Source organism: Prosopis cineraria, unplaced genomic scaffold (assembly GCF_029017545.1).
Source record: "Prosopis cineraria cultivar Desert tree isolate PC_DT_omini unplaced genomic scaffold, ASM2901754v1 PC292, whole genome shotgun sequence".
NCBI classification, from domain to species: Eukaryota; Viridiplantae; Streptophyta; class Magnoliopsida; order Fabales; family Fabaceae; genus Prosopis; species Prosopis cineraria.
In genome coordinates this window covers 11,680-25,828 of record NW_026555619.1, presented here as the reverse complement: position 1 = coordinate 25,828, position 14,149 = coordinate 11,680, and the positions used below count along the sequence as shown (strand labels likewise).

Below are 14,149 nucleotides of genomic sequence, written 5' to 3'. Positions count from 1 at the left end.
TGATATTTTAAATTAGCCTTTCTTTTTTAATAAAGAAAGTTTAACCCTTTTCTCTTTCATGTCCTTACAAGAGATTTTATATACAACTTTTTGACAATATATTCTTTTTTTAATATACACAAGTGGAATGGATTAGTCCTTCATGACTTGAGTAACCAAAGTCTTAATCTCATTAGATATGTGTCTACATTTAGTTTTTAATTGTGTTTTGAATATAATTGTCTCCAATAGAGAATATTTATACACAAAAAAAAAGGCACCTATCATCTATCTTGTTGCAATGTATGGTCATAATAGTGTTCACAATTAGAAAAAAATCTTTATAACAAATTACCAAACAAAAATTAACTTTTAGTCATATATTTAAGTTGGATTGGTTTAAATTTTTTTTTAACATGAACATCACCACTTCCCTTATAAAAGGCAAAGTAAAGCCACAATTAGAAAATTCCAGAAAATATATTTGAAAGACATATCATTGTATTGATATTCCAAACAATAATTAAACAAAATGTTTGAGTAGATCACACCCTAAATTCATAACACAATAATTGGTCTTGAATCTATTTAGGTCAAATTCAACTACATATTCTAATGATACACAAATAATAAGAAAGATGATAAGATTTATATGAAAGGGGACCGGTAACCTAATAAAGCTACATAAAGTATAGTGCTTTTTTTTAATAATAATTATAGTGCTTTATATAAAACTAATTTGAAACAACCCAATGAAGCTCATAAAATATAGAATTAAAAGTGAGATCAAATACTTATTTATTGTGTCTGCATATTTTTATACAACACAGACTCAAGGCAAATAAAACATAAATCTAGTTTCTCCCCCTCGCTAATATATGGACATGCTTTCACTTTCAAAAAAGCTTTAAATTTCACCTTTGTGACTTATGAATTTTTAAGCCGAATACTGTGGTCACCAGTAAGTAGAAAAGATATTTTTAAAAAATGTTACATTAAAAAAAACTATTATTTTAATAATAACTCGTTAATGTTTTATGATTGTTTTATTTTTGTACATGCTTAAAAAAATAAACACCTTATTTTACTCCTCAACTTTCAACTTGTGAGAGAAAATCAAAAGATAAATTGAAAATTATATAAGTAAAAAATATGTTAATATGATATTAAAAAAATACTGTGTAAAAATATATTTTAAATGTCAATAGTTATGGTCAAGCGTTAGTTTTTTTTTAACAATACTGTTAAATCCACTGTTTCATGAACAGTAAAAAGTTATACTTTACTATGTAAAATAAAAATAAAATAATAACAACAACAATAATATAAGATTAAACATAAAAATATTTAAAAATCAAAATACTACTGTAATGTACTGGTGTTAGAAGACTAAAACTAAAATCACACTTTTGCCTTGGAAAAATTTCACCCCAACAAACTAATGAAGGTTCTAGCTTTTTTACTGACAAAACTTCTGAAAGTTACCATAAATTCACTTTAATAATATACCACAGATTCAGACACACAGTTTAAGTTGTTGGGTTATTTTATATCTATCTCCTCCACTGATTCAGTGTGCTCTATTTGTTTATTTATCTCCCAATTAAATATATCAATGACAATTTAATTAAAACATAATGAAAATTCTCATGATACGTGTATAAACAATTTTGAAGTGTCAATCATCTATAGTCATCAAATTTCAATAATCTCATATGGAAACTACGCACCAAATATTTCCATCCTTGTGACAAAAGAAGAAAACGCTCACCATTGAGTGGTTACAGATAGAACACATAAGATGCAAACTAGTGACCACAAAGATGGCCCAATTAGCTCATTCTATGATTCCCACACGGCCATGTGATGGGCCTTTCCTCTTCTTTACTTGTAGAGCTTCAAGCTTATCAATGGCCGAAAATCCACCGTTGCAATGGTTCAAATTTACCAAGTGTCAAAATAAATGCACACATTTTTCTTTTGGTAAAAAGGCAAATATATTAACAAATATATTGCACTATACTCTTCTGAGCTCTACAGCTGATGAAGACTTGCAAGGACCGAAGGATACCCTAATCCAAGAGGTGATTTCATGTAAGGCAGAAGCAGATTCCCTTATTGTTCCAAACATGCAAGATTTCCAGATTTAGCCAATCTTGAAAGAGCCTTTGAGAGAAATTTTGAATCCAAAGTAGAAGAGTCCAAAAACAGAGAGTCAGAAAAAGGTGGGGAGATATAGTTTCAGGTAAGTGGAAAAATCACTGTAGTACGATCTTCTCCATCGAGAGACAAATGAACAGCACAGTGCGCCTTTTTTCCGTTTCTTGAATAAGTGAAGCTTGATTCTCCAAATAGAAAGATCAAGTTGAATATGAGGCCAAAGCAAAAAAGGTAAAGATCTTTCCTCTTGATACCTATAGCGATTAATTATTCTTGTACAACAAATATTCTTCCAATTGCATGCATTTGTGAGGAGAAAATAATCTCCCTGAAATTGACGAGTAATTTGGTCCATAAGAGTAATCTTTCCTATATGTAAAGCTTGATTTTTGTAGAACCATATCAAATGAGTTAGAAAAATATGTGCTTTCCAAGAGCTAATGATGGAGTTCACAAGAAATATGCATGATCCAAGAAATACACCTCATATTTAAGAAATCAAAGGAGCGTGTAAACATAGAGCCAAACTGAATAGCTATAATATAAGGACAATTACAAAACATGTTATTGAGAAACTCTGAAAAGTTATAGCCAAATATATATTGCAAAGTGAAATTGAGATGGTGTTTTTATAAGATATCCCTTGTAAAAATAGCCTCGTGGACAAGCTTTTAAATAAAAAGTGGAGTTTTAAATGGAAGATGAAGCTCCAAATGCTTTATTTATATAAAGCACTATCTTGAGTTGAGATAGATACTATTTGAAAGCTTTCCTTGATAGTATAAATTCCAGGTCCTTAGGTAAGAGAGTCTTTCAATTTAGGAAAAGAGATAGGAGTTTTCAAGAGCAAATTTGCATCATCCCCAACATAAAAGTTGTGAATGAGAGAGGAATTCCACTTGGCCGCTATCCAAGGGGATGGGTTTGTGATGATTAATTTAGAGACATTGAAAATGCAAAGCTCTCACAAGTTAGATCCTTGTTGTTTAGCTTCTACCAACACTCATGGGAGAGAAAAATAGACTCTCCATTACCAACATGCTAAAAAAATGCTTCTTAGTAAAGTTAGAGGCTTTGAAGATCCCCTTTCTAAACCAAGAGGTATTTTGAGGTATTTTCAACAATTACCCCTTAGAATTTTTAAAATATTTGATTTTGATTATGTTGCCTAGAAGATAATGCTCTTCAACATCAATCACTCTCTAGGTTTGCTTGGCCAAGAAAGCCAGATTCATGTGCTTAGTGTTCCTTAAGCCAAGACCACCCTTTTTGGTAGAGGTAAAAAGAATTTCCCTTTTTGGCAAAATGAATGCTTTTCTTACCATCATTATATTCCCACAAGAAATCAATGAGCTTTGCATCAATGGTATCACAAAGATGGTTAGGAAGTTTAATACTAGAGAGAATGTGAATATTATATGAATATAAGATAAGATGTGAACAGACACATCCTTATGAAAAAATATTTTTAAATATATGAATACAAGTATATGCATGCATTTGTATATGTATAAATGACAATTTTTCTTCTAAACCTCGACATTTAAAAACATCATAATATGCCTCTCTTGTTAATTACAAGAATATTGACTGACAAGCTCTATGAGAAAAAATGTGGGCTTCACAACATTAGACTAGCAGACATCACCTATAATTAACTGGAAGGGAAATATTATTATGTTTTTAAATGTTGAAGGAAAAATTGAAAAAAAAAAGGATATTAGATGCTCTTAAATCTATAATTTAAGGGTCAAATTTTTCTTTTATCCTATGCATACGTATGTACATGTATCAACCAGTTCATGAATATATTCTAAATCCTGCAATTGCATGGTTGGATCCATTTTGATAATGGGAGCATGGTTATATATTGTTAACATATAATTATCAATTAATCATTAAAATAAGCAATCATATTTTGCATATAACTGGGTGTACAGGGAACCAGATAAACTCACAAATTCTTAAAAAACAAAAAAAACAAAAAACATATTTCTACTTTCTTTTTTTTCCAATTATCATAAGTATAATTGATTACTCTTTTCTTTCTTGAACGCATGAATTTTTTGTTTTGGCCATAAATACATCTCAGATACACTTTTAAAAAGATAAGTAGAGATCACATGGCCAAACTACAGTGGGTCTCGTATGTGTCAATGAGAGGCTTTAAATCCCAATCCGTACTTCTTGAGATTTTGTCCCAACAATGCCAATAAATCAAGAAAAAAAAATGACTTCGATGATTAAAAAAATACAGGTACACATGCTAAGAAGACCAAACCAATTATGAAGCAATGATACTGAAAAGCAAAAGACAAAAACAAAAAAACAAAAACAAAAACATAGCTTGTTTTATATGTATATAAATATGTTCATTGAGTAGTGTCTTCTATCCACGCTACAATCTACTTAAGATAAACAAACAAGTTTCCACTATTATCTTCTTCTCAAATGGCCATATGTGCATTGATAACTTGGCCTGAATAGGTCATGAAAACTGAATAAGAGAGAAAGCAAAAAAACCATTAACCATGTTTCTTTTATCATAGCATTCTGAAACTTTGACCGGTAACACCTATGTTTTCTTTTAGAGGCATGAAAATTAATCAGTGTACAGGGCAACCATCTACTGCTATGCCTTTAGCAGTAGGACATGTTGCAAGAGGACAGTGTTCACCACCAGTTCCCCACCAAGTGATACTCTTGTTCTCAAGTCCTACTGAGAAGTATATCAATACAGCCATGAAAGCAACCCCAGCATCAAGTGCTGCAGATAGCACATAGTTGTACCTCTGCCACCATTGCTTCCTGTAACGGAAGACGAAGAAGTTGAAGATGGTTCCAACAGTAATCCATGCATTGTAGTTCAATGATGTTGCAGGTGGCATAGCTCCTGTTGCTCCTAGTAGGACTGGAAAGTTGATCAGTGGAATCCATGATTGGTTAGGAAATGCCATGTGCAATAGCCAAACAAGTATGGGACCTAGTGCTCCTCCAAGGAAGAACCAGTTCATTGCACTGTAGTTTCCCTCAGAACCAAAGATTTTCTTTGGTCCTACTAGACCCCAAATGACTGATGCGTCGAAGAAGACGCGATCACCAGGACATGTCCATGGACTGTCTGGAGGGAGAACTTCATCTTGGCAAATGTTCTTGATGGATGTCAGTAGCCACCATGCTACACCAGCGTTGATGGTTCCAGCCATCATAGTACCAATGAACTATTCAGATATGAAAAAAATGGGGTGTATCATCAGAGACTGTAGGAAAATGCAATATTAATATACCTTAAGCAGGACTGTGTCCCTAACAAGTAACATCTGATATACTGTAAGCATCTGGTGTGAAATATTTCATGATATGTATAAGCTTTCTTTTTAGATCATTGTTTTGGCATGATTGTGTTCCTCGCATTTACTATTGGAACATGCTTTTGCTTTGTTTACAAACTTGAATTTAATACAGTTTACATCAAAATGCCTGCTAGCTGTAAATCATGCCCTTCCAAAAGAAATGAATGAAGCATAACGTTTATATGATTAGAAAAAGTATGATGTGACGCTGTCTTTGACATGTATGTAGTTCTTGGTGCCCTGTTTGTGTGTGTGATTGGGATACATCTACTTGGAGGATGAAGAACAACTTTGTTTTTTTTTTTTTCATATCATGAGAGTTTGAACCCTAAAATTATACCCACATCCCATCCCATCTTCATCATGTGAGTTAGGAACAAGTCTTTTAGAATAAATAATTGATTGATATACCTGAATTAAGAACATTGATCTTGGAGGGATCTTCATGTAGTGTCCAAGCTTGAAATCACTGAGGAAGGAGACAGCCTGAGCCATACTTATGTAGCCGTAAGTTTTGAAGCATACATTGGCTATTGGTCTTCCCGGGTAAATGAGACCAAAGACATACTCAGTGATAATGTTCAACCCCGGTGTCTGTATTTTAGCATATAACAACAGCATTAGTCACAACATGATCTTTATGCTTTCATAGTCTCATTAAATATTGTACTCAACATAATGATTAAAACACAACAATTTTTTTTTTTTTTTTTTGCTAGGAGATGAGGGAGAAAAATTTAAAGTTTCTAACCTGGTTTGTGGTGGCAGTTATGATACTGATAGGGAGGGTAAAAATGAAAGCAATGGCTGAAGCAAAAATAAGTCCCCACCAAGGCATTTGAACCTGATCGTTCAGAAAGATGCATAGAACCAGAGAAAATACAAATGTCACACCCAGCAACAAATAAAACCACCATGAAGGTATGTCCTTGTATCGCTTCATCAATCTTGTGTGAATATCTTCTTTTCCCTCAGAAGAAGCGCGATAACGGTCCATAATCTCCCTGCATTTTTAGTTGCACATCAGTATATAACTACAACCTTTTTAAGTGTATATAGAATCTTGACACTGATCAGCATATGGACTCCTAACAAATTAATCAAAATTACCATAATCTCCTTGTATCCTTTGAATATTTTCATGCATATCAGAAGCAAGCAAATAATGTAACTGCTAAATGTTTTCAGTATCGGAAAAGAGAGACTCACCTTCCATAGAAACATGCAACATGTGTTAGGGTGGCTGCTATCGTGGCAAATCCAAAACCATAAGTGAGAGTAAAGAACACACTCAGATGAATCCTGCCTTGAGCTTCATACTCAGCAACGTTAAGCTCAAACTTGTCGTTGACAATGGCTGTTATGTTGTACAGTTGACCTTGAGATGTGAACAAATGTGAAGAGAAAATAGGAAACCTATTGGCATTATACACATTTAGGCCCCAGTAAGCCAGAGGAATCACAATATACACTATCACTGCATAGCCAACGAAGACATTGACAATGGAGAAGAAGGGTGAGATGAGAGGGCTAAACAAGAAAGATGCCACAGCAGACCAGTCCAGTGTTATGGCTCCGAGTCCTAGACCTTTCATGCCAGACCCTAACTGCTGAGCTGTGACTGACTTGGAGAATATCCAGCAGATCCATGATATGCTTGTGAGAGTTGAGAACAAGTATCCAGGGACTAAGTACCACGAAAAACTGCAGGCTAGTGCAACGAAGAAGAATTTTGCCCTTGTTAGTCGTTGATCGTCTTTCTCATGTAAAGCTCTGCATTATGTACATGAATGTGTGAAACTTCAATGGATAAAGATGCATGTTAAGATGCATTGCTATATTACTAGAAATCATAAAATTTTAAGAACAGGAAGATGAGAAAAGTTGGTATGGAACAGATGAGACCAAAAACAGAGGAAGCTAGATTACCAATCAGTTTATTGATAAGGATTATGGACTAAAGGGGCGATTCTATCATTTTCTTTATCTCCGCAACAGCCAATAATTATCTCCCTCGTGTTGGTTGCACACGTACGATAATAAAAATAAACCAGGAGCATGGAAGGAAAAGAATGTGCAACCCTTATGTTTTTTAATACAATAAAAATGAATGCGATGAAAAATTTTGTAATTCAATTACCAACAGTTTTTTGTGAATTGCAACCGACAAGCTTTCGCTTTGAACATTAAGGACTAAATCAAAAGTAAGTAATTCTATGATCAATAATAAAAACAAAAACATGCTTTTATATACGCCCCAAGAAAACATGCTTGTATTAAGGAAAGACTAAATCAAATGTAATTCAATTAAATTTTCTTGTTCAATTACCGTAAAAGTAATGAAAAGATATCTTGTTAATTGAACAAGAAAATTTAATTACAATTCAGTCTCTGGGTCTGTGCATGCTATTTTGAATTGTTCTGATCCCTTCAAAGATCCTTGAAATGCTTTTCTGCCTAGAACAAGTAAATAGGATCACTCACTGATATTAATATTTCTACCGTCTCCGCTTGGCTGGTTAATATTTTCTGTGATAATAATGTGACTGGGGCTTTTGAAAGGGCACTTGTTGCTTCAATTTCTTGGGAAATTTGGAAGAGTAGATGTAGTTAGGAATTTTATGAGGAAAGTGTGAATGCTGAGAAGGTTATAAATGCCTCTAGGATTGTGAATGAATCACAAAATCTGAACCTCTATTGTAAATTGAAGAAATATATGGGTTTGTTTGAAAATTTATTCTGAGAACAGTTTTCTGTTTTTCAAAACAAGATAATTAAAAAAATATATTTTGTAACGTATTTTCAAAAAGTGTTTTGAAGGACAAAAAAATAAAATATTGTTCTAAAGAACAAAAAAAAAAATTTTAGGTGTTTTGAGATTATTGTTCTAGAGAATAAAAAGGAATGAAAAATATTTATTTTTATTTTTTTTATTCCCAAAACATGTTTTACAAAATATCAGTTCTTAGAATAATAAAATAAAAATAATTTCAAACAACCCCATAATATGTTTATGGAGTCAGTTGATAAAAGTTTACTTTGGAGGAGAACTTTACTAGGGAGAGTTATGATTAACGTTGATAGCTCTTTTAATAGTATCTTGAAATCTTCTAGTATTGGTCTTATTTGTAGAGATAAATTTGAAAATTTCTTGGGTGGTTGTGGGAAGAATATTGTTGCTAATTCTACTCTCATGGCTGAATGCTAAGTTGTTATGGAAGGTTTGAGAGTGGTTCATCATTATTCTGGTCAGATGGTCTTTATGAAAATGGAGTGGGAGATGCTCTTTCAAATGTCATCAGATAAACTCAATTTTAGTTATGATTAAAAATATTTTAGAATTGTGCAAGATATTCTTGTAGTTAAAGAATCGTACAAGGATGTTTGTTTCTCTTTGATGGCTCGCTAAGATAATGAAGTTGATAATTTTTTAGTAATGATGGGCTTTAAGAAGATGTGTCCAATTAAATAACTCTTTGTAACTACATATTATTTATCTGGGTTGTTAGTTGCTATTGCTAATTTGAAAGCTATTAATTGTCCTAATTTTTGTTTTGCTTCCACTGGTTTCTCTTAGAATAAAGAGAGCAATGGTTAATATGTTGTTTTAATTTTACATTTGGATTTTTTTGATATGATTTCTTGTTTGTTGTTTTACTTTTATTCTGCTTTTTGAGTTATATGTTACGTTGTGCCTTAATTTTTTTTTTTAGTGATTTTTTTGCTTTGGCTATTGATTGATTGCAATTTTTTTTTTCGGTGATTCATAACATTGGTTTTTTTCCTAAAAACAAAAAAATCACCCACTCATGATGATTAAGGCATCGTAACTTACTGGAAAATTTTCATTATAACCTTTTTGACCAAACTTATTAACAATTAACCCCCGAAAATTCTGAAACACTAATTCAGTCCCTGGTCCCACTTAGACTAAATTGAAATTAAGTTTTTAAGAAAAAGGACAAATAACCCAATCCCCTCCAAACGTCCAGAGCTGGACCATTGATTCCCATCGCAAGATCTCTCTCTCTCTCTCTCTCTCTCTATATATATATATATATATATATATTTATAGACACATATATTCCAAAATAGTGTCTGAGCATAAAATATTAAATTCTGAAAATCCACTTAAAAACAGATTCTGCGAAAAAAATTTCTTTTAAATAATTACTTTAATATTAAATTCAGGTTTTAAGTTTTCACCTTAATTAATTATACTTTATATAGAATGAAGTAGAATTTCTCTGCCTGGCCAAACAAAAAAGTAGAATTTCTCTGCATGAAAATATTAAATGTATAAATATGAATGAAATACTTTAAAAAAATATAACTTTAAGTTCTTATACTCTACTCACATTTTGTTATTAGTTCTTATATTTTTTTTAATATTTTTAATCCTTGTATTTTTATTTTTTATTATTTTAAGTCCTTTTATGAATAAAGCATTTTTTTTAAAAAATTACTATTAAATCATAAACAATTAAAGATGAAGATGGAATAAAAATGTTAAATCATAAAAGTATTTTTAAAACATTTTTTTGCATTATGATTAATTTAATTTGTAGGCAAGGGAAAGAAAAACTGCATTGCCCTTTTCTCGCTGACCCCGGAAGAGACAGTGAAATAATATAATAGAAACCACAGCCCAAGTGAATCTCCTCGTTCCTCCTTTCTTCATCTTCCCTTATTTTATTTATATTTATTTTTTAAAATTGTCTTTTTAAATTTTTTTATTGAAAGTTGACCTATAACTCAATCATTATTACTTCCACTCATTTAGTTTTAGTTTTCTTTGCATCCCCATCATCCTTGATCTTTAGATTTCACCTCAATAGGTTCTAAAATTATTTTATACAGTAGATCCCTAGATTCATCTCTATTGCCACTACTTTATAACTTTCTGTAAACTTTCTCTCCCTTCTATATTTATTTTATATATATATATATATCTACTCCATTCATTCTTTAATATAAGACAAATTTAATTAAATTCACACATATTAAAAAATGATAGTTACACTTTTAAAATTATTTTTAAAATATATATTTTTTAATTTTTATTTTTAATTATAATAAATTGCTGTCTAGAAATTGAAATTATAATAAATAAATAAGGGATAAAATTAGAAAAATAATTATTTTAATATTTATTATACACACACTCCATTCATTGTTTAATATAAGACAAATTTAATTAAATTTGCATTTATTAAAAAATGATAGTTAAACATTTAAAATTATTTTAAAAATATGTAATTTTTTTAATTTTTAATTTTTAATTATAATAAATTGTTGTCTTGAAATTGAAATCATAATAAATAAACAAAGGGTAAATTTCAAAAATGATTACTCTAATTTTATCTTATATTAAGGATTAATTTTTTTATAAAATTTGGCTTGCACTAAAAATCGAAGAGAGTATTTTGTAGTAAATGATAACAGTTCAAATAATAATGTGAGGGTTGAATGAGTTGATATTATTAAAAAAAATATTGAAATTTCTATGAAGAAAGTTTACAAAATAACTTCACCGAGTATTTAACAACACGCACAACCACACAATTGTTAAGAGTTTCTTTTATAAGTGAGGTGTGAGATTTTTTTTCTTTTTCTTTTTGAAAAAAATGTATTGTCTGTGCTCAATCTCTCTCTTCTTTTCTTCATCTTCTATTACAAGCGAAGGGCGTAAATTACGATGTCCAAATATGAGAAGACATTTTTCCTAACAAATATGAGAAGACTTTTATGAGCTAGCCATTTAGATTAAGAGAGAGAGAAATGAAAAAGAACCAAAAAGAAAAATCATACCTAAAAAGAGAGACCTGAACGAGGGTACTGGGCCACCACATGTGGGCTGGTTCGACTACGTATTTCCTGATCAGCCCAGCCCATCCGTATCCCAACACCTACATACATTGCACCATAGTATTAAAATTAAAAATTGAACCAACACCCAAAAAAAAAAAAAAAAAAAAAGATCAGTCTTGCAGGCTAAACCATTAAACAATTGGATTTGTGTATCAAAGTTATGTTCATGACCGATCTAATGGTTCAATGACTATTCCAATTTTCGTTACCATGCATTATTTACACACGCTACCACCACTAATATCTAGGCTAGATAATTTACCTTATGTTTTTTAGGGAAAAAAATAAAAAAAGAAGGAAGTGTGTCATTTTTTATTTATTTTTTAAATATATTTTATAAATAATGTTACATGTAAAGTTGTCAATTAGCACTAGTATTTAAAGAGTTAGGGATTAAATAGGATGCTCCTTTTAAACTCAATTACATTTTAAGAATTCATTTTGATCACTCTGGTCCTAGACCTTAAGGTTAAAAGGTTGATCCAATATTTTTTTATTTCTTTATTTAAAAATATATATATATATATATTTAAAATTTCAAAAAGGTTATTACATATAATATTAAGTCTAGAAAAAAAAATTTAAATCAATACACACAACAATAAATTTAAGTTTAATAAAAAATAACAATATTATAAAATTAATACCATAACAATCATACTTTGCTAGCACCATTAGCTATATCTTGATAATTTTTATTATCATCAATATCAATATAATTTCATCCTTCTTCTTATAAAGCTTTATTAGTGAAAAAGATATTAAGCTTTTCATATATTTTTCTTTTGTCTTTATTAAAAAAAGGCTAGGGTTTTAGAATGAATATAATATTTAATATTTTATTTTTTAAACATTAAATTTTAAAAAATATAAAAGAGCTTAAAAGGGTCAACCCTTTTATTTTAGGACTTAAAATAGTTCTCAAATTTTCATTTTAAACTTTAAAATAGTAGCCTAACCTTAAATTTTTTTCAGATTTCAAAGGATTAGTGTCGTTCTAGATCTAATTGATGGCTTCATATGCACATTTCATTTAAAAAATTAATAAGTAAATAAAACTGATAGAAATGATGACAGGTAATTAGGTACTAGTATCTATCTGGATAATCACACACTTTCTAATAAGATTATCTTTTATTATTTAAAATAAAATGTATATTATATTGTCCACCGAATAAGCAGTGTACACCAATATTCGGTGCATAGGATATGTCTTCGAGGCTCGAGCAATCGTGTTAAATATTAATAATCGAAAATATCTAATACAATTATAACATTTTAAAAAAGTCTTTGAAATTGGGAGCCCAAAATTTTGAATTTTTTTTTTTCAATTTTGGTATTTCAGTTTACTTTTACAGTATGACAAACGTTCTAAACATGTCTATTATATCTCCAAACGCTCGTCGGCATACCTAGAATTTTCTTAGAAAACTTCATTAGACACCAAAATTCTACTTACACATTGACGCTTTCTTTTCCACTAGAAAATAGAGTTCATTTCACACTTATTAGTTAGGAGTATTTTAATAATTATGTATGAAAACTTACTTTCGTGTAATAAACTTGAGTTTTCGGTAAATTTTTGTGTATTTTTTAAGACTTTATTGTATTTTTTACAGTAACTCTGGAATCTTCTTTTGGAATTAACACCTGCATTCATTGGTTAGCTTATCATGTTAATCAAGATAAGTTTGATGCTATTATCTACGATTATTCACTCTCAGGTGTAAAGACTTGTTTTGTTAATGACCAAACTTATTTTTAGTTTTATTTATGTACGATTTTATCAGGTACGTGTTTGTATTTAAAAAAGAAAAAGAAATACGCTCATTTTTAAAATGAACCTAAAATCGAAAAGCACTAGCCACTAGCTAGAAATCATCCACTTGCATCGTTTATAAAAGACAAAAAAAAAAAATCTAAAAAAATAATAATGGTAGTTACCTGAGTGGTGAGGATGAGAAGCCAGGCAGCCAAGAAGGAGATGCTTCGGCCGTAGAAGGCTTTGATGATGGTAACGATACCGACGGCGTAAGGCGACCCGGATCCGAAGGCGCTTCCCGCATTTGCGAATATGGTGATGAGCACGTGCTCCTTCATGTTAAACGGGCCCGGGTTCAGCGAGAACGTCTTGGACCCGAGTCCGGGGATCCGGAACTTGGTGGCGGGAAGCACGGCGGCCATGAAGTGTCCGATCGGAAGTGTGGCGACCTGCACGGTGATCTGCGTGATTATGAGCGGTTCAGTCCGGTAGGCGAAGAATTGGTTGAGGAAGGAGAGGAGAGAGCAGGATAGGAGGCCGAGGAACCACATTCGGAAGGTCCACACGGGCAGATTCGGGTCGTCGGTGTTGGTCACTGTCAATCGGACCTCCTCAATGGGAGAGACCTCATCTTCGTCGGCGACGGCGTACACGGAGGTCGTTTTCTCCACGTCAAAGGCCTTGGCGGTGGTCGTCGTGCTGTCCGCCATGAAAATTCAGAGAGAGAAAGAGAGTTGAAGCAGTGAGGAGATGGCGAAGGTATTTGTGATTGAAGCTACAAAAACAGTTCGTTTAAACTTCGAGTGACTTGGAGAATTAACGGCTCGTTTGATACGGTGGAGTCATTTTTAATAGAACGAGAATAGGGGTGAAAGTGAAAATAGGACTAAATAAGAATAAAATTTAAAAATATATTCGGCACATTGATAGAATGTTAATATAACTTTTATTTGGTATTTATAATATAATGAAAAAAATATTATTTTTACCTCCGGCCTGGGAAAAAAAAAATTGTTCATGAGCC

At 31.4% G+C, this 14,149-nt stretch overlaps 1 protein-coding gene and 1 long non-coding RNA gene across 5 annotated transcripts; one reads left to right on the top strand and one right to left on the bottom strand.

The window, feature by feature from the left end:
* Positions 1-1,831: 1,831 nt before the first annotated feature.
* On the top strand, positions 1,832-7,469 carry LOC129296268 (uncharacterized). Of its 4 annotated transcripts, none has more exons than XR_008589741.1 (4): positions 1,832-2,370; positions 3,346-5,469; positions 6,261-6,413; positions 6,681-7,469. It is a non-coding gene; the product is annotated as an uncharacterized LOC129296268 (long non-coding RNA). The 4 variants fall into 4 exon arrangements; XR_008589739.1 differs by having other exon boundaries at positions 1,880-2,370; positions 4,731-5,469; positions 6,212-6,413; XR_008589740.1 differs by having other exon boundaries at positions 1,881-2,370; positions 4,731-5,469.
* Positions 4,471-13,948, bottom strand: LOC129296267 (oligopeptide transporter 4-like). Its single transcript, XM_054934858.1, has 6 exons — positions 13,308-13,948; positions 11,304-11,401; positions 6,702-7,265; positions 6,244-6,496; positions 5,904-6,086; positions 4,471-5,360 (listed from the first exon to the last, which is right to left on the bottom strand). Exons 1-6 carry the CDS (start codon positions 13,833-13,835, stop codon positions 4,746-4,748), a joined length of 2,241 nt encoding a protein of 746 aa, XP_054790833.1. The 5' UTR covers positions 13,836-13,948; the 3' UTR covers positions 4,471-4,745.
* Positions 13,949-14,149: the final 201 nt, after the last annotated feature.